This window comes from Capra hircus, chromosome 6 (assembly GCF_001704415.2).
Source record: "Capra hircus breed San Clemente chromosome 6, ASM170441v1, whole genome shotgun sequence".
NCBI classification, from domain to species: domain Eukaryota; kingdom Metazoa; phylum Chordata; class Mammalia; order Artiodactyla; family Bovidae; genus Capra; species Capra hircus.
In genome coordinates, this window is record NC_030813.1 from 26,031,802 (window position 1) to 26,055,741 (window position 23,940).

Here is a 23,940-nt window from a genome sequence, read left to right on the forward strand (position 1 = left end):
TTCATCAAGAGGCTTTTTAGTTCCTCTTCACTTTCTGCCAAAAGGGTGGTGTTATCAGCATATCTGAGGTGATTACTTCTCCCGGCAATCTTGATTCCAGCTTGTGCTTCTTCCAGTCCAGCGTTTCTCATGATGTACTCTGCATAGAAGTTAAATAAGCAGGGTGACAATATACAGCCTTGACGTACTCCTTTTCCTATTTGGAACCAGTCTGTTGTTCCATATCCAGTTCTGACTGTTGCTTCCTGACCTGCATACAGGTTTCTCAAGAGGCAGGTCAGGTGGTCTGGTATTCCCATCTCTTTCAGAATTTTCCACAGCTTATTGTGATCCACACAGTCAAAGGCTTTGGCATAGTCAATAAAGCAGAAATAGATGTTTTTCTGGAACTCTCTTGCTTTTTCCATGATCCAGCGGATGTTGGCAATTTGATCTCTGGTTCCTCTGTCTTTTCTAAAATCAGCTTGAACATCTGAAAGTTCACGGTTCACGTATTGCTGAAGCCTGGCTTGGAGAATTTTGAGCATTACTTTACTAGCGTGTGAGATGAGTGCAATTGTGCTCTTTAAAGTGGTTGTCAATTTTTACAAATCACATGGGTATGAAATTAATTTGCATTTCCCTTAATTACTGAAGTCTTTCATTCTTTCGGTCATTTGTATTTTTTTTTTTTCTTCTGAGCTTCATTAGGTCCTGAAACCAGGTACCATGGGTTTTTACTGGGTTTCAGTTCCAGCCATGTAGGTTCAAGTCCCATGCAAGGTTTTGGTGGGGTTCAGGTCCCAAGCAGGGTTTTGGTTGGGTTCAAGTCCCAGCACATGGGTTCAAGTCCCAATCTGAGGTAAATGGTTTCAGTACCTTTATTCATCTACTCTCAGAAAAGACAAGATTATGTGGTCAAAGTGAAAAAAGAAATCTAAGTGTATTGACAACATTCTTCTCCCCTCCCCTCTAACCTGAAGATTCTCTGTTCCTTGCCTGCCGGGCTTGGGAATACAGAGTGGAGGTGCCAGACTGAAGAAACCCAGGTAGAGGATGGATCCGTTTCTGTAGAAGGCACACAGAGGAAAAACCAGGAGGGGAGGGGGTTGGAAGGAAATAAAGACATCAAGCATGAGAAGATACCTGTCTTTCTCTGACTAACTTGGATTATATTCCACTAAAAGTTGTTACTAGACAATGGCTTTATTTCCCTGTGCTGTACAAAGTATCTGCAGTCGGGCAGTTCTGACTGGGACTTGACTCCACAGCCATTTAGGTGAGATCACACACCCACCTAGTCTCAGGACTTAATGTGGCTCAGGTTCTTTTTTCAATTGATTGAACATTTTTTTAAATTTTGTATTTTGGTATAGCCGGTTAACAATGTTGTGAGTTTCAGCTGAAGTTCAGGTTCTTGATGTCTTTTTGCAGAAAGAACACACTGAGAGACATAAGAAATGGGTTTATCTAGAGAGTGGCACATCCACAGACAGGGTGTGGGCCATCTCAGGTGACAGCTCATCTATTTCCTTTTTTGTAAGGTATCTCTTTACATCCTTTGCCCGTTTTTCTATTGGATCAATTCTTCTCTGATTAATTTTTTAAGACTTCTTTATTCTAGATGCCAATCCTTTGTAAGTTTTATATTTTAAATAAATTTTATTATTTTTAAATTTTTATTTTAGTATGGTCAAGCTTATCAGCGTTCTCCTGGTGCTATTGTTAAGTAGCATTTAGGCTTCTTTACCTTGAGCAGAATAAAGCAGCAAGCAAAAATGGTGCAGTCTTAAATCCCAGCAATCCGTTAACACAAAAATAAATACGTAAGAGCAATACATGCAAGAGTCAGAACATTCAAATAGTAGAGAAAATTACATGGGAAAGAAAAGTTAAACTTCCGTCTGCCCCCCAAAACGGGTGACTGCCGGTAAGTTTATGTACCTTTCCAGAAGTTTCTATGAATGAAATAACATGTATACATATATCTTAATTTATACAAATGAATACTAATTAACACTCTTCTGTGCCTTTCTACTTTTTCCACATTATATCTTAAGACTGTTTTTGTGATCAGGACACTGATATATATATCTTTGGTTGAATTGAAAGCATGTGCTTTTTCTTGTTTTAATTCTTCTGAATGATGTGGCTTAATTGCTCCCAAAATGAAAACAGAAAATGGCAGTTATGGTCAGGTCTTCTTTTTGGATCTTCGGTGCATTTGAAGGACAAGGCAGTATAATCTAGCTTCTCTCATTTTATCTAGAGGGCTAGAGACTCAGTAGGGGCCCAAAGGGCTCCAACCTATTGTCCTGTGTAAACTGGAAGAAGAAGAAATTAAAACTAGCTTCTACCCCAGCTATAAGAAATGTACTTTAATCTGGTTTGTTTTAGCTCAGCCTTCCAGGAACAAAGTATATTTTACTGCCTTAAGCAACTGCAGTAACAAAGAACATAAGAGGGTAATAATGGAGAAGAGCTAACAGTTCTTTTAAAATACTCTTCCACTCATTCATGTATAGTTATACATGAATGTATAGTTATACATGAATGAGAATGGCAAACATTTTATGTTCACCAATATGAGAAAGTAAAGCCATTTTAAGATAGTAAAACAATGTAACCCCAATTCTTGTAGCTGGTCAATTAGGAAGTTTACTTTTCATTTCTGTCACAGTGAAGTGTACATAGTCTTGAGCCAGCTAATTCAGTTTAACAGGTATGAGCATTTCCTGGATGAAAGCATAGTTGCCTCTTTGAAGGAACCAGTATCACCACGAAGATTCTTGGATCATGGGACTATATATAGGTTTAAAGTATTTCTTGTTAAGATCCTTTCAAAATATCCTCTTGGATAGCATCTAGGCTGTTATGTATATTGTGGAACCAAATAGTTTTTGGAAGAACATAGACAACACAGGGCTAAAAAACATTAACTATGTGCATGTAAGCAGATCTGTCCTGGCTGTTTAAAATTAGAATTCTGCCACCTTAGAAGTATTATTGGGAATTTTTTGAAGTTTAAACTGCTTTATTGGATAAATGGTATAAAAGTTTAACAAATGGCTAATCTCTCCACTGTATATTTTATGAAAGCTAGTGAAAAAAAATTTTTAAGGATCTAAAATTTTACAATACTACCAACTTTTAACAGCTTTTTGGTTCTCATTGAAAATGTTCATATACTTGGCATTTTTCAAATCTTGCCAGCTTTTCCATTTTCAGCATGTTGGGCTATTTTGCTTTCTATTTAACCCACCTAGTGATGTTCACTGTAAAAAATAGGGCATAAAATATATAGGCATGTCTGACTTGGAACAAGTTCTTTATTACGTGCACAGGGGACTAATATAAAGTGGAATGATGAGGTTTTTGAGGTGAGGGGACAAAGTTGCATTATATCCCAACTTTGTTACAGTGGAGCCAGTTAATGTGTGTACAACTTAAAAATGGCTATACATACATAATGCTACTTCCATTTGTCTCATTTCAAAGCAAATGTAGCTGGTGATTCTCAAACGTTTTGCTGACCTGGGGAAAAGGGAGAATATTTTACATGTGCAGAACGCTTCACAACATCTGCTTGGCTGCCAGTCTCCCAAGTAGGCTGATCAAAGCCTTCAAGTAACTAACAAGTCTTTGGCCCTAGAGATACTGTGTGACCCAGGAAAAATGATGATCTCAACCAATTTTGTTTCAGTTAACATGCAGGATCAGATTCTTTGTCAGCAAATACCCTTTAGAAAAAATACACCACAAACCATATTTGGAAAACATTTAAGTATATTTAAACAGTTACTCAGATAATAAGTGCATAGAACTATAACAAGAAAATCATATCTTTAAAGAAACAATTTATGAAGTGAACTGGCACAGTGAACCAGTACATACAAAGTCCTCTATTATACAGATTTCTTTTGGTGGAACTTTGTAAGAACAAAGCGGATGGGATGGGCTTTCTACTTGGGGCCAGGGCACGGCGGGGAAGATGGGCTTTTTACTTGGGGTCGGAGGGTGAGGGATGGGGTGGGGGGGGGGGGGGGGATAGGCTTTTAAAGCACACAGAGTTTTATCAAGCCGGACATCATAAAAGAATTCACTGAGATGAGCAAATAGGCACATGCTCCCTTCAGGAAAGGAGTTCACCACAGAACTACCCTGACTCTGCTGCTGCTGCTAAGTCGCTTCAGTAGTGTCTGACTGTGCGACCCCACAGATGGCAGCCCACCAGGTTCCGCTGTCCCTGGTATTCTCCAGGCAAGAACTCTGGAGTGGGTTGCCATTTCCTTCTCCAATGCATGAAAGTGAAAGTGAAGTTGCTCAGTCATGTCCGACTCTTAGCGACCCCATGGACTGCAGCCTACCAGGCTCCTCTGTCCATGGGATTTTCAGATCTAGATGGAAGACTGGAAATTTGCTTTCAAATACCTGTTGCTTTTTTTTGCAAATCTACATCTTAATACTAACAGTTCTTATCCTTACCTATTTTGTTTCCTCAGAACCACCCAGGGCTCAGATGTACTAGTAAAATTTGAAAAAATTCTAGTCTAAATTTTCTGTTGACCTCTGACCCAAGTACTGAAATAAAGTGAATTTGACTTAGTCACATTATATATAGAATAAAACAGTTGCTAAGCTCTGTGTCACTGCACAAATAGGATACCTCCTTAAAGAGATGGAAATTTGTCCAAGCCATGCAACTAGTTTAAAAAATTAGAGAACTCAGCCCTGGTGTCCTGCTTGTTGATCTTGTGATCTTCTGACACCACGATGCAAATGTGCCTGCAAGTGTGTGGGAGTCAACACTACCATGTGTTTGTTGTTGGAAGTGGGATGAGGAGGCTGGAGTACTAGTAAAAGGGCCAAGCACCCAGGAGTCAGAAACAATTATAAAAGCTCTGCGACAGTAAAAAGGCTGGACACGCACAAGAGAGATTATTTAAAACTTTACTTTGAACTCTTAACATAAGTGGTAAGTGAAAATCTTTCCAGGAAGCCCTTCTTGAGTGCTCCACATAAACTGATTTTTGGCATATTTTTTGGCAATATTGACACATATTTTAATATAATAACAGAATTACCATATACAGACAGCTCTGCTGTTGCTCACTTAAGTCCCCAGAATGAAAAGCAGCAGGTAACAGGTCACCAAGGCCACCTTACTCCTGCCTTTCCTTTGTAAGATGACCAAATGCAAGCCATTTTTTTTTTAATACTTGGCACCAAAAGGAAAAAGATGTAAGGAGAAAGCTGCCTACCCTTCTAAGTTGAGACTAAGTGGGGCCACAGAATTTCAATGCATGGAGCCTGTGCTGCCTTTCTTTAGATGTTCATTTTTCTAAATAAAGCAAAACATGTTAATAACTTCTAGAATATCAGCATAATGCAGCCTGTATTGTAAAACCATATCCACATGTTTTTTCCCAGTCTATTAGAAAATGGGCTATACATCCACATTACAAGTGGTACAATTTGCTCCTCTGGTAGCTAGAGAACACACACCATCAAATGTAGACAAAATCGTAGTATCACACTATCTCAATCAATTCCAGTGTTTCCAACTCTGAGGCCACTAAAATATCTCCACTATCTCTAAAGCATGCTTTAGCCCTCAAGATCACTGCATTTATTATTAAAAAATAGCTCATGGGTTTATGGGCTTCCCAGGGGGCTCAGTGGTAAAGAATCTGCCTGCCAAGCAGGAGATGCAGGTTCGATCCCTGGGTCAGGAAGATCCCTGGAGAAGGAAATGGCTACCCACTCCAATATCTTGCCTGGGAAAGCCCATGGGCAGAGGAGCCTGAGGAGCCTGGCGAGCTGCAGTCCATGGGGTTGCAAAAGAGTTAGATACAACTTAGCAACAAGCAGCACACACATGATTTATGCAATTTAGAATACAGCAGAATCAAAACAAATTACTTCAATTAACTTTTAAACCAGTACCCTCCTAGTGAGATATACTCCAAGAACAGGAGCAACCACAAATTTGGCACTTAGGTTTATTGTTGGTAGTGATTTTGGTGTTGTAATTCTGAAATTATTTTACATGTCATGTAGAATCAAGCAAATAAGTAAATATTAGTGTTGTTCAGAACCAAAATTCTCACCGTGGGAGAAGGAAAATACAAATATGAAACAGGGAAGGGTTAGGAAGGCTAGTATTAAATATGAAATCAAAGTATCAGAATGAATTCATGATTTATTTTTTAATCAATTTTTTAATTGGAGGATAATTACTTTACAATAGTGATGGTTTTTGCCATACATCAACATGAATTTATAAAAAATGCAGTTCCTGGCTCTGTTCCCTGAAAGGGCCAAGGAGCAATTAACACCCCAGCAGTACCCAGATCTTGATTTCCAAATACCATTCCTCATGAAGAGAAACCAGGGCTCCTTGGAAAAGTAGCCAGTTCCCAATCTGGGGCAGGAAAAGTATATGACAAACTGAGAACATATGGTGAAAATCAAGAACATGCCCTAAGACTGATAGGCATAGAGCAAAATGACCCATAAATAAGCTTAAAGGTGCTTCCACTGGCCAAACATGGAACATTTAGAGTGACCAACACTTTTAGAAACAATCAATAAGCTAATGCTGATACTCAAAAAGAAGTGGGCAGAGTGAGGGGGAGCCTACTTTTTCAAGTGTCAGTTTCCTGAGAGATCAAAAAATGGTGGAAAAGGGTTGTTCTACAGTTTAAAAAAAAACCTACAGATGACAACTGAATGCCATGGGTTTGGACTCTGCATTTAAAAAAAAGAGCACTCTGGAGAAAGCTGACTCAGTGTGAATGTGTACTACACATTAGACAGCTCTGAACATTCAGTTCCTTGGGTGTGACGACTGTACAATGATCGTGCAGGAAATGTCTTTACGTTTTAAAAGAGTTGTGCGACAGTAGCAGATAAAGTACGATGCCATTCCTCGCAAAAGGAAAACGCTTATTTTATCAAGAGATGAGGCACGGTAACAACTGCTGAATACAGGACAAGGTATGTGGGTATTTCACTGCACTATCAACTTTCTGTAAATTCGAAAAATCTTCAAAATTAAAAGCTGGAAGTTAAAAAAAAAAAAAAACGGGGTGGGTAAGGGGGCAGAAATAGCTTACAGACACAATTCGGGGGCTTCAGCAAAGTGGAACATCCGTCTCTCGAATTTAATCGGACTCAGTGAAAAGCCAGAGCGACGACAGGACAAACTGAGAAGTCAAGCTAAGATGGCAAATTCCTACACATCTTCTTCCTATCAATTTAGACACGAGGGTGACAAGTAACATAAAAGCGTTGGTGAATGGGTTCTAATTCGCCTTTACACATTTTGTCACCAAAAGCCATAAACTGAAGATAAAATGCAAACATGTTTCCCTTCTAAATTATCATTAAAAGGGGGCTGAACAACTGGCAGGGGGAAAAAAATATTTTAAAAGTTAATACAAAAAATAAAAAGTTAACACAATGACATTTCTGAGAAGTTGGCAGAATGATAAAACTACCCTAGATGTTTTCTTATCTAAATCTAATAAACATTTGTAATTAGACATATACAATTAGACTAGAGTCCCATGCTGTTTTTACATCTCCCGAACTGAGAAAAGCATCATCACCAGTGTGGTGTTTTAACAACAACAAAAAAACCATCCCACCAAGATTTTTTTCCTTGAGCTTGTTTTCTAAAAGTAGACACTGAATAAGCCCACACCGCTAATTCCATGATCAGTACATAAGATGCTGCACTACCTGTGTGGCAATCTTTGTCTTAAACAACTCTCAGAAACATGGTTACATCTCAAATACTACACAGGTACTCCTGAACTAAACACAGGACTGGAATTTTTACACAGTCATTCAACATTAAAAAGTATTTTTACTCAAATCGTCATGAGTTTATTTTAGATGGTGAAATCAGCCACTCCATTCCCATCACTTCTTTCTAAAATCTCAAACAAAATGCAGCAAAGTTAACGACCACATGGCAGAATAATCATTCACACTTTTTAATCTCCCTTTACACATTATAAACATTTATATTGCAAGGCATTCCATTCACAAATATTACAGTTTGATAAAAAACTTCACACACATACCCCCAAGAGTCTATACCAGATTCAGCCACATTACTAAATCACCAAAATAATAAAAAGTAATGAAAACATTATCGTGATTCCTTTAAAGCAATAAAGGTCTGAGGCACTCTGGGAAAGATGTTCTCTTACAAGTGTGACATGTCAGTGGACTCCAATTATCTTCGCATACAGTTTCCAGATACCCGGTAATCAAGTAATCTCCAGCGACAATGACTCTGATCTGTCTTTACTGGACACTCTTCCATTTGGGACTGAACTACTGAGAGCAGCACAGATGCTGGGCAGCAGAGGTCATTTCTGATGAGGCTCCCAACTGTGTGAAGGAGCAGTGTGGCTTCAGCACACCCAGGACAGCGCATCCCTACTCCTAGGGAACTGCCCAACCTCCAGAGACGTCCTTCTGCCCCACCACCAGCTTTGCCAGAGGTTAGCACTTCCAGACTCTGCTCCCTGCTGGAGAGGCTTCAGAACTGTCTCTTCCCCAGCTTCCACAGCGCAACCTCCAGCCTTCTCTGAGTATCTCTCCAAGGTATGCCCTTGAAGGAGGACAGAGAGGGGAAGGGAGCATTTTTCCTCCCATTATGACCAAAGAGAGGTCTGAAATAGCAATGTGTTACAAAAACATCATTCTCTACAACAGCCAGCTTCCGCTTGGAGCACTGCTGTTTCTGCCATAAACTTGACTTTTAAAAACCCAACCTTTGTCCAAAGTGGATTTTGCCACATACATTCACTCACACAGAGCCCACATTGGAGGGTCTCACTGACCGAGTGCTTTCTTATGCACAATTATAAGCGTAAATCATTAGCAGGGGAAGGAGGGAAGCCAATTTCGAGCTGGGAATTAAATCACTGCAAACGATGGGTCCGTTTATGACAGCACAGAACGCCATCAGGGCAGAATCAGTACAAACCCCAGGTCACATAGTATTCAGTAATTACATACATGGAATCTAAAATGTATATATGTATACTTCCACACATACATAATAATAAAAAAAAATTGGGAGCAATGTATGTCACAGGTCTCAAGGATTCTCTTCCCCAGCACTCACCTGGAAAGCAGCTGGCGGTGCTGGCCCAGCGGCGGCAGGGACAGAAGCAACTAGAAGCAGGTTTAAGTAAAAGTGCTCAAAGGGCAAGGAAGAAAAACAGGGGTGCAGAGATTTGGGGGGGGGGTGAAGAGGGGAGTTGAGAAATGCTTCCTTTCTTCTTCTTGACCTTTTCAGACCCAAGACAAGTTCTTGAGGACACACGTCAGATGTTGCAGTCCTTCCTTATCGATAGTCGAAACAAAACAAGTAATAAAAAAACTTCCTCTTCCATCCTGTACTCTCAATAAAATGCGGAGTACAGCCACAAAGTGTAACTGAGATGTGCCGTCTTGGGGGAAATTAAAACTGGGACATGAAGTGAGGCTGCGCGCTGTCAAGCCGCCGGGTCAGGATCTCACAGCCAGTGTCCGTGACCAGCAGAGTGTGCTCGAACTGGGCAGACCGCTTCCCGTCTCTCGTCACCGCCGTCCAGCCATCCGGCCAGGTTTCGTCCTGCCATCCGCCTTAAACAAACAAACAGCATCTCTCAATTCTACCACTCAGTCCGTTTTCTAAGTACACTCTAGGGAAATGTACTTGCCCGTGCCCCTCTATCCTTGGGTAGCTCAGAAAACTAATTTTACAATTCATTATTAAGATTCCTGCGTACATGTCATCTGTTTAAGCTAAAGCCTTTCCAACTTCATTTTGGTCTTTAGTTCAATGAAGCAATAATAACGTTTAAATTTTACAACTTCACGTTTTGTATACTTCTCAACTACTGAATGAAGATGCTGTTTCCAAAAATAAAGGCACTCAGCTTCCTTTTTGTAAATGTACTGATTACCACTCATCCCACGACTACATTAAAGAATTTAGCTCTCTCCTGATATAACTTTGGTATCTGACTAAACCATGGCCAGTGTATATTGTGAAGGAAATAAGGTAACTTTTTATACTTTTATTATAACATTTAATTCCGGTGTAACTTTTAAATGGTAGGCACACAGATGGTGAGAACAGATTATACTGTGAAATTTTTGTAGGCCACACCCCTGTAACCAGAAAGAGGGCAAAGGGAAAGAAACAGGAGTTTGGCAAGAGAATTTAAAAATTACGATGAGGCAGAATGGGTTAGAAAGGAAATGACAGTGAAAGAAGCTGGGAGACAATGAAGGAAAGTGAGAGAGAAAATGAGCATGAGATGTAGGGCAGGGAAGACAGCAGAGGAATTACAAGGTTCTACAACTCCAGACACTACCAAAAAAGCGTACAGAGATGTTCCTGTCTCCAAATTAGATGTTAAAAAATAATAGTAATATTCTTTATTTTGAATACTCTTTACCAAACATTAGATCTTACTGCCTCAGACAAATCCCAGAGTATAAAGTAGTGAGGTAACCTACTTCTGCAACATTAAATCCCAGTCTAAGAAGAAAATATGAGGCGGCTTAAAGAAAGTTAACTCATGCTTTGTCAACCATCTAACGATGAGTGAATAGACAGTTTTCAACGTAATGAATGATCTTTTCATAAATGGATTTAAGACATTAATACTTCTTTAATTTTACTGTTATCTACTGAAACAGATTCTTTACTAAATGTCAAGTCAAATATATTTGACTACTATTCTGAAGAAATTCCTCTTCAAATTAGACACTTTCCACTATGGAGCTGGGATTTAGCCTAGCTTAGTTACACTGAAGTATATCTCGTATAATTTGATGATTATCTGAACCAGCTCAACATAATGTTATTTGCTTACTCCAGGAAACACCACTTGGAAGTGAAGAAGTAAAGTCACTCAGTCATGTCCGACTCTTCGCGACCCCATGGACTGTAGCCTACCAGCCTCCTCCATCCATGGGGTTTTCCAGGCAAGAATACTGGAGTGGGTAGCCATTTCCATCTCCAGGAGACCTTCCTGACCCAGGAACTGAACCTGGGCCTCCCGAATTGTAGGCAGACGACTTACCCTCTGAGCCACCAGGCAAGTCAAGTGCCTGTTAATGAAAATAGGTACATAACCAAAATACACTTTCCTCTTGTCCTTGCCTTTCTCTGCCATCATACTTACTTATCTTGCAACTCTTACACAAGGTCATTGTTCTTCTGGGGAGTAACAAAAAAACAGTATCTTACATTTGTAGAGCCCTTTAAAGGTACTTTGTGTTAATATGAATCATCTCACTTAATTCTTACCACAGCCCTGGGCATTCAGATAAAAGATAAAGGTTATAACTTCCATCTTACAGAAAAGGGAACAAAGGATCCGGTTAAGAAGGCAGCCTCTAAAACAACCTCCAATGCTTCCCTTCAGTGTGGACTGGGTTTAGTGACTCACTTCTAAGGAAGAAAATCTGGTAGAAGTGATGGGGTATCACTCTCAAGATCAGGTTATAAAAAAGACTGGAAGGATCCTGAGGGGACCCCATTACCACAGGGGACGGGGCGTAAGGGCCCTACGACCGCTGCATCACTCTGCATCCCCTAATCCCAACAGAGAACTGGCGAAGGAGGCCCCGTTATCGCTCCGACAGCCTCGGTGAGGGCTCGAGTCGTGACACTGATCATGGCTGTCACGCGCCTGTCACAGCGACCCACAATGGCAGGGACAGAGAACTGCCAGTGCAAAGCACGTCCGGGCTGGGCCTTCTCCACGGCAGTTGTCTGATGACAGCGCCTGACGATCAAAGTGCAGGCCCTGAAGAGGCAGGACAGCTCATGACTTTAGAGTCCCACAAATTCTGCGACATAGCTAGCTAAGTGACTCTGGGCAAGTTATTGAACACTTAACCTCTTCAAAATTCAGTTTGTTCTCATGGATAATGGGGACAGCACCTCTACCTCATAGGCTGTGGACAATTAAACAACTGTGTCTGCCTCAAAAAAAAAGGCTCTAATTTCCTTTTCGCCCCTCTTTCTCACCCACACGAAGACACACAACAATTTCCACACTGCCTTGATTGATGGAGGCAACTAGTTATTACAACACACCCTTTGACAGAAGCTTTATGAAAAGGGACCAGGACTCAAGTACTTCAGCTTCTACTCACAGCAGACGAATTACCATGGAGAAAGTACCGCTTTCTTGCCATTACAATTTTCGGTTCTCTACATGATACTGAATCGAGTTCTAGAGGGCACAGGGAGGGGAAATGAAGCAAAATCGAGCAGACTACTAATCTGATCATGAGTAACCAAACGTAAATAAAAATTCAATTACAGAATGTTACGGCATCCCTTTTTCCTCACCTTCACAAATCATTGGCTCAATCGTAAATACATGACCAGCCTTCATCACTCCAACTGCCTTATTTTCTGAAATTAAAGAAAAAAAAATCTCAGAACACAGCAAAAAACCTACAGCATATTGTTAAACACTCCCCTGGAAAAAGTACACAACTTACATTCCCATAAGTGATTCTTATATTAATGAATTTCTCCTCTCCTGACTCCCCTTTCTTAAAGAAGATCATTCAGCAAACAGAGGTACTCTGAAAACCACTTACTCTGGGACAGGTATTGTCCTAGGCATACTTCATTTTGCTTGTTTTCTCTAGGAAAATACAGAGATGCCCTAGACTGGATTTCAGATGTAGTTAGCACTTCTATGAAAGCAAAAATACCTCCATTTATGTTATAGCAGGGTTAGAATAGCAATTATGTAACCAACAAAGTTCCATACTTATCCAAGTATAAAGGAGAACAAGATATTTCAGTCTATGCCAGAAGTTACGAATCTCCTGGCTGGGATAGGAGTGGGTGTGGATGTCAGGGTGGAGGTAGGGGCACAGCCCACAGAAACAACTGTACCATTTTTAAAAAGTTTTGTAAACTGTCTTATCTTGGGAAGGGAAAAAAAGCCCCTGCACACTAACCTACTTTTTTTTTTAATGCTGGCAGGATTATTCCCTTTTTTACTGGAAACAAAATTTCCATTTCTCCCTCCTATTTTGTCCAAATTTGCCAATACATATTTTTCAGGATCATCATGAGAAACTCAACTGTTGGTGTCCAGATTTGCCATCTCCCCAAAAAGGCCAAAAATTTGAAAGAGGTATAAGTCTTTTAGGACAATCTCAAAAATGGAGAAAGGTTAACTTTCAGAATAAAAATCAAGAGCTGGTAAGAGCATCAGTAAACGGGTGGCTGCACTTTCTAGGCCTGACCACCAGGTGGCGAGAGCATCGGCTTTCAGGCTTCCGTGATAAGATTGCTGCGCTTCCAGATGGTGACCCATGTGTCCACTGGGTCTATTCAACAGGCTGATTCTATTTAACAGCTCTGCCTAGGTTTGTTCTAACTTCACCCTCACGTTTATATTCCTGCCCATCTTTCCTACTGAACAGCAATCATGCTGCTTTCCACTATCTTAGGTACTGGCAAAATAAACAACCTACAGATTCCAAATTAGGAGTTTCTAAATTATTATAAAAATCTGAGGGGCAAAAACAATTTTGACTTTTTATCTCTAATTTCATGAACTTTCCCTCCATATGACATGCAATTTATTACATATATAGACTTGGTCATATGCCCTTGGGGATATCAAAACAGTCAGTGCAGTATCACAGAAATAAAAATGGATAAAGGAATCGAGAACTGTACTGGCAGATACAGCAGCACCTGGGTGCATGAGGCTAAACACTTGGAAAGTGGCAAGTCAGAGTGTACATGTAAAACATACGCCGATTTCAAAGACAAAAAAAGCATGTACTATATCTCAATGATAGTTTTACACTGATTAAACGTTCAAACGCTAATATTTTAATGTAATAGATTCAATTAAATGTAAGATTAACTGTTTCTTACTTTTGAATATGACAACTAGAACTTTTAGTATTACATGAAAGTGAAAAAGAAAATGAAGTCACTCAGTTGTGTCCGACTCTTTGCGACCCCATGGACTGTAGGCTACCAGGCTCCTCCGTCCGCACTGTAGGCAGACGCTTTCCTGTCTGAGCTACCAGAGAAGTCCTTAGTATTATATATGTGCCTCATATATGACTTCACTGGACAGCGCTGATGAAGAGAATCCAAGTTCCACTACTGTTCCTGACACTGATTCACTGTTCAAGAAGTCACAATTCCCAGCTCACTCTGGCTCATGGTTTCAGTTTCTCAACACAGCTCACTCAACAAAAACACACCCTCCGAGTGTCTACACCATAGCAGATGATACTGCTGAGTCATGCAACTGCTCTGCTCTCTGGCTCACAGTATGAGGGTGATCTATATTCTCAAGGTAGGGCAGTATCACCTTTACTTCCAAACCATAATGGTAAGGAAGCACATAAGCGCTCATCTTAACAAAGACTCTTTTATACAGGACGTGGAGGGAAGTTACACAATTTCCTGGTTTCACACTCAGTTGCTGAGGAATACAGAGTTACAAGTTAAAGAAGGGATCATTTTCATTCAAAAGTCTCTGCTGTACAAAGACTCCAGTAGCTTCCTTTAATGCTTCCCTAAAGAGACCACAACATATTTTATTTTAACCCGATTAACACTTGACTTTTCATAAATACAGCAAAGTGGATGAAATGAAGTATACATGGGTCCTTGTTTCTTTTTTCAGAATTGTTTATCTCTAATTAAGCAGCTTAACATGAAACTCAAGAGGCATATCTTATATATCAGTGGGGCCATACTGTGCTGACACTATCATCACTGACCCGTATCTCCTCCTCCCATAAATTTTATTTTCTTCAAAAAAATCTCTGTTCATGACATATACCCACTACTACACATAAAACAGACAACTAGTAAGAATCTACTGCACAGCACAGGGAACTCTGCTCAACGCTCTGTAATGACCTACATGGGAAAAGAATCTTAAAAATGAGTGGATATATATATATATGTATAACCGATTCACTTTACTGTTTCCTTGGGGGCTCAATGGTAAAGAACCCGCCTGCCAAGCAGGAGATGCCAGTTTGATCCCTGGGTCAGGAAGATCCCCTGGAGAAGGAGATGGCAACCCACTCCAGTACTCTTGCCTAGGAAATCTCATGGACAGAGGAGCCTGGCAGACTGCAGTCCATGGGCTTGCAAGAGAGTCAAGACACGACTTAGCGACTAAACAACATTAACTGAGTCCCTTTGCTGTACACCGGCAACTTGCACAACACTATAAACCTACCATATCCCAATAAAAATTAACATCAGTAAGTAAAGCCTCTCTTCATACAATCCATCCCTAAATCTGAGTGATACCTCTGCAAGTAAGGGTGCTTTTCTCATTCTCTCCCTTGCCCACACTTTTTCCACACGCAAAGCACACGCATGCACACGTGTGGCACACAGCAGTGCCATCCGAATAGCCACTGACACCCTGCTAAAGGGAATGCACAATAGGTGGCCAGGGCTGAGCAGGAAGGAACAAAGTCGGCTGCTTAGCATCTATCGCTAGCTTTTACTCTGCGCACAATTCCAGCTGAAATAAAAAGGACCCTGTGGTCTGCTAATAAATGCTTATTGATTCATGTCAAATGCTGTGCTCAAGTGACTTCTCTAGCTTCTCCTGTTGAGAGGTTTCTCACTCATTTCCCCTTCTCATCGCAACTGTCGTTATCTTGGATTTTACCACCTCGCACCTGGATTTACGGAAACAACTGCCCATTAGGCTGACAAGCCTGGCTGGCTCACACCTGCAATACATCCCAGACACCACTGGTCAGTTTATCTTCTCAAAATAACAATTTCACCTTGCCATTCTCCTGCCAAAAAATCTTCTGCAATTCCTTAAAAATGAAGTCAGATATCTTCCATCTGGCACTGCCCATTTGTAGCTCACATGTAACTCTAGCCTAAGTTTGTCTCTGTTCAGTCTGTCAACCTGAAGCACCTATGCATCTTTCCCCACCTGCCTGGAAAATCCCATGGATGGAAGAGCCTGGTGGGCTGCAGTCGACAAGGTCGCTAAGAGTCGGACACGACTAAGCAACTTCACTTTCACTTTTCACTTTTGTGCATTGGAGAAGGAAATGGCAACCCACTCCAGTGTTCTTGCCTGGAGAATCTCAGGGACAGAGGAGCCTGGTGGGCTGCCGTCTCTGGGGTAGCACAAAGTTGGACACGACTGAAGCAACGCAGCAGCAGCAGCAGCAGCAGCAGCAGCAGCACCATATGGAATGCTCTTTCTCATCTTCTCCAGCAAACCAAAATCTCATTCTTTATTTCTCAAACAAGACTCAGGGCCAAACTGCTTACATCCTTACTAGGCACCAAGGGAAAGACTGACTCTAAAAAGGCAGACAGAACCCAGGTACCAATCCTACCCCTGACATTTATTCACTAGTTTGTGTGGACCTAAGTAAAACAGACTCTGCTTTTTAAAAATAGAGCTAAGAAATTATTCATAGAGTTGTGATGCCCAAACGAGATAACACAAATCATCACCATCATCTTCATTCTAAAAGTTAACTTTAAGTGCTTTCCAAGCAAGATTTCCCTTAATCGCAGGAACAGTTCTAGAGTAGGTACCATTCCCTGATATAATGTATGAGCAAACCTAAGCCCAAGAAGGTACATGAAAGTCTCTACATAGCAGTGGCTCCTCTATATTTACTAAATTCCTTATGTTACCTAATGTGGATAGCTTTCATTTCCAGCACTAAATAACAAACTTACTCCCGTGTGTCTTATCTCTTCAAGAGAAAAGGTTCTGTAAGACTAATCATCCAACACTTCCTTGTTAATCTATCAGACAGCACTCAATTTGAGGAAAGGATACTTTGTCTATTCTCCTCTATTTATACCAACAAAGAACTCTGTATCTGACATGTATTAAGAACTCAAATCAAACTTAGTGGAATCAGTTTAACCTAGAGTCAGAATATATATGGCAGGAAGTGTTGGCTGTTCACCAAAATTACTGTTTTCCTTTTCTTCCAGAGTACTCAGCTAGATCACATTTCCCCACCTGCCTTGCAGTTAGTGTAGCCATATGACTGAATTCCTGCCAATGAAAAGTAAATGTGAGTGATCTGTGCCAAGTCCACGTTGGCCCACTAAAAGCTCCCAAGCATACCCCTCCATGCTTCTCCCCTCCTCCCCAATGTCTTTAAGATCAGAAAAGGAACCCCCAAAGTGACCCTGAAAGCTATGTGTCGAAAGTGACAAGCGCCTGCATCAAAGAATAACTGTCCCACCCACGCCTCACAGTGACCAAACACATAGGCTCTAGACTATTGTGAGCAAGATATGCGCAGAGTATACACATTTTGGGGAGCTATTTATAACAGCTAATAGATTATTTTAATAGATACAAAACAGTGGGTCCTATTAAATGTTTGGGAAAAAAAATATCTGCTAAATAAACAGTCAGCCAATACAAACTCTTTGGACAGTACTTACTGGCATAGTGGGGTACATTGGGGGCTGTATGAAAAAGCTTGTGGATTCCATGCCCACAGTAACTTCGAACAACTGAAAATCCATTTGCTTGTGCGTGCTTCTGGATAATGTTTCCCAATTCTCTGTATCGAACACCAGGCTTTACTGAAAGGAAAAGAGAAGATTTGTGGCAAAGAGAAAGAATAACTGATAATTACTAAGCAACCACTATCTATGCCAGGAACCATTCTGAAGGTTTTACACGCCTACACATAAGACTTTCAAGATGAGGAAACCAAAGCTCAGACAGGTTAGAGTGCCGGGAAACAATGAAACTGAGAGTCAAGCCAGCAGCACCTGGTTCCTCCGTTGCTGCAGAAGAGGAGGGTCTGTGCAGCAGTCAGGGGCTGGGAGTGGCACCACTTGCTCTCTGAACGAACAAAGAGATTAGAAAACACACTTCTCTTCCTCACCTTCTCTAAGGTCAGTGGGCTTCCCATTAAAGCGAGCAGGAGAGAGAAGAGAATAAAGAGCATCAGGAGAAAAAGGAACACTCATGAAGGAAACTGACTTGTCTTTAGCTGCAGTCTGGTCAACTTTTCAAAGAACTGCTTCCCCTGGGCATCTTTATCCCCATATAAGTGGTTCTGAAATTATTCATTTGTCTCTCAAGAAAATCTTGGGAGTAGGATGTAGAAAGGTACTTCTCACTATATACTTCCTGCCCTGTTTACTTTTTATGACTTTTACCATTGTTTAAATAAAAACCAGAAGCAGTGGTTCTTATTGCTGCTATGGCTCTCCTAGCACTGAGACCCCAGGATTTGGGTTCTGCTGGATTCATGGGGGGTCCAGCCACGGTACTGGGAGTCCCCCCTCCCTACAGTCTCTTTCTCTGCTGGCTGAGAAAGAGGTTTCAACCTGGGTTCAGACACACCATATCCTCTCCAGCCAATCACATTTCTGAGCAAATGGCTTAAGGAATCATTTTCGTAACGTTTACTTGCTCTTAACCATATGGACCAGCTTGGTTGTTTTTTTATTGGGAGGGGGGCGGGGGAGATTAACGATTTCTGAGGAACATGCTGACTTGCATAATGATTTTCTTGCATTCCCACCCAAGCCTTCTTACCAGCCCCAGTCAGCAGGGAGGAAAGCAAAATTTTAACCCATGCTGCACATACAATAAAGGAATTACCTGTTCAACAATAATGATGCAGTGTGAGAATGGAGACTTCTCCCTAATTCTCAAGCCAGAGGCAATTCTGGTCCCAGGGGTACACTTCATAGACTCTGGAGACATGTTTTTGGCTGTCACAACCTGGAGAGGTGGTGCAACCGGCCTCCAATGAAGACAGACCAGGCATGCTACTAAGCATCCTATGGTACACAGGACAGGCCCCCACGACAGAGTGTCACCACACTCAAAATGCCACAAACGTGCAGGCTGAGGAGCCCCATTCTGGAAAGCTAATTTCACAGCTGGCTCAGCTCTCCACAGCTCTGAACCAGGGTGGGCCAATTATCAGAAAACAACAGGCAGGAATGACCCATACGCAGGAGCTAACAGCGCTTTGCAGAGGTTAGGCAGCTTCTACTCTTGGTTGTCTACTGTTCTAAAGATTTTAGTTCCTTAGCAAGTTTCATTCCTGTGACTTTGTAAAACAACATTCCAGCTATCTGGTTATTTCGATCAACTCATAGAGAAGCAAAAGGGGTACAAATATTGAACACAGAAACTCTAAAAATTATTTAAACCTAAAGCTTCCGAAATAAGATAGTAAATATTAAAGTTCTCATCTCACAGTACCACCGTGAATATCAAAGGTTTCAAGTATAATCTACAGTGAAATAAAAGGAAAGGAAAATCTCACATACTGACGTATAAAAATAATCACATGCTTTCACTTTTCATTCCTCTGACTTTATTAAATTAGTAAACAATTACACCATCTCCTCCATTTGCCTAAGAACGCTGTCCTGTATACAGCGGTGTATATACACTGTAGATGACACATCAGATCTATTCAATGGTGGGGCAGGGCTAGATAACACACTGACCAATAATGCCGCAATGCTGTGGGTTCCACCTGAAGAGCGTTGGCCCTCAAGCTGTCCTTCTAATAGTCTGTTTACATTTGCAACAAGCCTTTCTTTCTCTTTCCTCACAAGACATTGCATAAATTTTTAAAAACCATGCATGAACTGTTTGTATGAACAAAGACAGACACAGTCTGAGAAAAACCCCACAGAAATACACCTCACCAAAGACATTATTCACGATAATAGCAAGACATCTGGAAAACACCCAAATCCAGTAGGGGAATAGTTGTAGACATTTTTATACTGTGGAATAAAATATAAAGCAATGAAAAGGATGGGCAGATCTATGCACGCAGGTATGTACATATTCTAATATGGAAAGATCTCGAAGATATTATTAGTTGAAAAAGTACTAAATTACAGAATACTACAAATATTATGATTCCATTTAACCTAACTAAACACATACATACAGTTGTGTGTAATAATGTACTATGGAGAAAAAAAACCCTAAATGTTAAAAATGGACACCTCTAGAAAAAAGACATTTTAAAAAAAAAAGGAAAGGCAAGTATAAAGGAAAATCACTCATGTTTTCCTCTCATAATCTGATGCAGGCTTATAGTTTTTTTTATAAGAGAACAGAACACTTATGAAAGAATTAAAAAGTAGAAGAAAAATTACAGTCCAGAACTATCCACACATTCTTCCCCATTTATCAGCGAATGAAAAGGAAGATAAATCATAGAAGAGACAAAGGAATAAGCCATAATCCAGTCCATCTTCATCAAGGGAGTCTCAAGTCATCTTTAAACCTACTGCTGCCAAACCCAAAGCTAACTCAGGCAGGGCAGAAGCACAGCTGGAAGGGACAAGGCATGCACGGTGTAATGACAGGTCACTCGAGGCCCACACTACTCAGCAGCTTCAGTGGGTGCCCAGCCCTGAGCCTCACCTGCGTCAATGGCTTGCATCAGGCACTCATACGTGGTCTGAACCAGTTTCCGAGCTCCCTCATCCACGTCACCAACAAAAAATGTCTCATTCAGGTCCCCATGATAACCATTCCGATAAAGAGTGATGTCCACTGCAAAAGAATACGCAAATAGAAAGACCACATTCGTTTTTATCTCAAAATTCAAATTTTGCTGACACGACAGAATCAAGCAGGTTCATGAAAAAGATAACTTCTAAGCAACACCAATGAACAAGTAACACCCAATAGATATTTCTTGTCTATAACACACGTAAACTCACTGCAGAGGACAGGTCCATGGTCACATAGCACAAGCCAGACGGTGGGCTTCAATGCTCTTACAGCAGTGATTAGATCATTTATGGCAAAAGAATAATGCATCCCCCAGGATACATTCCAGCAAGATCAATAACCCAAGTTAATAATATTAAACAAAGGACTCTGCCACACTGTGACATCAAACAGAAAGTACCGCTTTCTCTCATTATCTTTAACAAGTTTTTCCTCATCCTAGTCAACCAATAAACAGAAACATTTACACTGTTTTACAATTATTTTTCAAAAACTCATTTGCCTTTCACTTATTTGCGACTATTCATACTTCTCTTTGTCTTCATATTTAAAAATACAGATTACTACTACACCACTAAGCTACACTAAGCTAAATGTATCCTCAAGAGCACATTGAATTAGTATTTTTAAACCATAAATCTTCAATCAAGTTATAATATCACAGTATAGGTGTACTGGCTCTAGCACAACACACACATTCCTGAAAAACCTCATATAATATGCATGCAAAAAAAAAAAATAGAGCTTATATGTAAATTAGCATTGGGCAGACCCCTCAAAATCTAGGGAGTTTTATAAACTGATACTCCAACTGCAGCAAAAACAATTCATATAAAAACAGTGTCAGTCAAGTCTCCACTACCATTCACAGCCAGCATCACAGTTGGTCCACTCTCTAAAGTCTTTAACACTTGGGCTCATGCTTCCTTGTTTAACACATAGATTCTTAAAGGTATCTGATTATTAAAGAAACCAAGTTCATAAATATTAAAAATATCATCGAGGGGAGCCTAACTCATCAATTTATTTTTTAATTACAGAGGGAACCCACTTGGCAGCTTCTTTCTCTGCACTCACAGTTTCCCAAAACAGCTGAACACAGTGGTCCCTAAAGCCACTTTCGAAACTTCTTAACATCAAGGACAGTACTTCTGCAGAATTTTGAGGCTTTTTTCTTAAGGTCTTCACATATTACTATTCTCTTCACATATTACATATTCTCTTTATCTGTAATAGTGGACTAAAAGGAGTAAGAAAACAATCCCACTTGAATCAGTTATTAGTTCCACATTTCATTGACATCCTCCACTTACCAGTCACATAGTAAAGTTCTGCATTAGAGAACCTGTAACAAACACATTATACTAGAAGTATCTTGAAAGCAGTTAATGGAAAACCACAAAATAGGTTTCCAGAGATTTTAAATTTAAGTTTTAAATATGAAAAAAAATAAGGTAAAGACAAGTGAAGACGATGCAAGTCACTATCAGACTCCCAAAACCTTGTTTCTCAGCTCACAGCAACAAAAGCCACACATTTCTTACCATTAACAATATCACCTTCTTGCAAGGGCCGTCTGTCTGGAATTCCATGGCAAATCACTTCATTCACTGAAGTACAACAAGACTTTGGGAAATTATAATAATTCAGGGGTGAAGGATAGCAATTTCTTGCAATGCATGCCTATAATAAATTAAAAATAGAGTAATTTGGAATGTGCAAAAGAAAAAGCTAGTATGCATGCAATTAATCAGATTTTTAAATCTGAAAAATGTGGAAAAACTTGTTGTACAGATGTTCCTAATGAAAAACCCATTTAATATTTTATTTTAGAAATAAAAATAGATACTACCTTTAATATCAAACAGTAGGGTTTCTAACAGTCAGCAAACCAGTTTACTGATAATTGCAAAAGAAAAGCAAATTCACGCATTAAAATATTTACAAATATATACAAATGTCACTATATGAAGATTTTAGAATTACCAACTCCTTATGAAAAATATATTAAAATAAATATTAATGTGCACAGTTAATTTTAATTGCTTATATAAATGCCTCTATCCCTATAACCAAAAAAATGAATACTAGTAAGAACCTGCCAATCTGCCTGCAACATGGGAGACCAGTGTTCAATTCCTGATTCAGGAAGATCTCATGGAGAGGGGAATGGCAACCCACTCCAGGATTCTTGCCTGGAAAATTCCATGGATAGGGAATTCCATGTGTACTGGAATTCCTGGTGTACTACAGTCCATGGGGTCTCAAAGAGTCAGACATGACAGAGGAACTAATGCTTTCACTTTCAAAGTATTTCCAGAGACATTCATATAGAACATTCATGCGAACACTCACACGGAACAACAAAGCAATCACTAAGAAAATGATCTAGTTCTCCATAAATGAGTCTTACATTACTCGGATGTTTTTATACAGTGGTAGTCACAGCACACATGATTTCTCTTTCCACACTGCTGCAGTCTTCAGACTAGTAATTTTTAAACAGCTGCCTAAAATACAGTTTGTGAAATGTACTATAATTTTACTGGTAATTCTACTATTACTGAAAATTTAGTTTTCTCAACTGCAAATATTATAACCAGTAACTACATGCCTATCATTTTTCCTTTGGCAACCTGCTTCTATAGTTCTCACAGCAGTACACATAGTAGTTAAGAACACACAGAAGCAGACTGCATTGACTGAAAATGCCAGCTCCATAACTTTTAAGCTGAATAGCCCTGGGCAACTTAACCTCTCACTGCCTCAGTTTCCTAATCTATAAAACAGAGATGAGAGTAGTAACTACCTCAGAGTTGTTAGGAGATGAGATGAGTTGGTAAAAGAACCACGTAAGAGTGCCTGGCCTATAGGAAGCATTCAAACTGCTACTGGTACATAACCATATACAACCCTGGGCCATGGTGGGTGGCGGGGGGGGGGGGGGGGGGGCAGTGAGTGGGCACAATGATCCCCTCCCTGCCTAGTCCAAAATCCACATAAAACTTGACTGCCCCCCAAATTTTACTAACACACTACGGCTGATCTTACCAAAAACAGAAATTAACACATACTTTGTATGTTATATGTATTATATACTGCATTCTTACAATAAAGTAAGCTAGAGAAGATATTATTTTAAAAATCATAAGAGAAAATTTATTTACAGTACATATATATATATTTAATGAAAAAAATTCACATATAAGACCCATGCAGCTCAAATCCATGTTGTTCATGGAATTTATAATATACTGAATATCCCCAAATTGGGATTTATAATTTCAAATAAAAAAAATGTTACATACATTTTTATAGCTCAAGACACATTGTCAAATATCTTTCCAAAAGGATAGTCCCGATTTAAATACCATCACCATGAAAAAGAGTACCAGTTTCA

The 23,940-nt window shown here is 40.0% G+C and overlaps 1 protein-coding gene across 1 annotated transcript in view; it reads right to left on the minus strand.

The window, feature by feature from the left end:
- The window catches only part of METAP1 (methionyl aminopeptidase 1), a 56,758-nt gene continuing 37,731 nt past the window's right edge, over positions 4,914-23,940 (minus strand). The window contains exons 7-11 of the mRNA XM_018049294.1: positions 22,085-22,223; positions 20,448-20,579; positions 17,471-17,614; positions 12,362-12,427; positions 4,914-9,630 (exon numbers count right to left, since the gene is read on the minus strand). Of these exons, the coding sequence (XP_017904783.1) occupies positions 9,467-9,630; positions 12,362-12,427; positions 17,471-17,614; positions 20,448-20,579; positions 22,085-22,223 (645 nt within the window). The 3' untranslated portion in view covers positions 4,914-9,466. The remainder of the gene's footprint in view (positions 9,631-12,361; positions 12,428-17,470; positions 17,615-20,447; positions 20,580-22,084; positions 22,224-23,940) is intronic.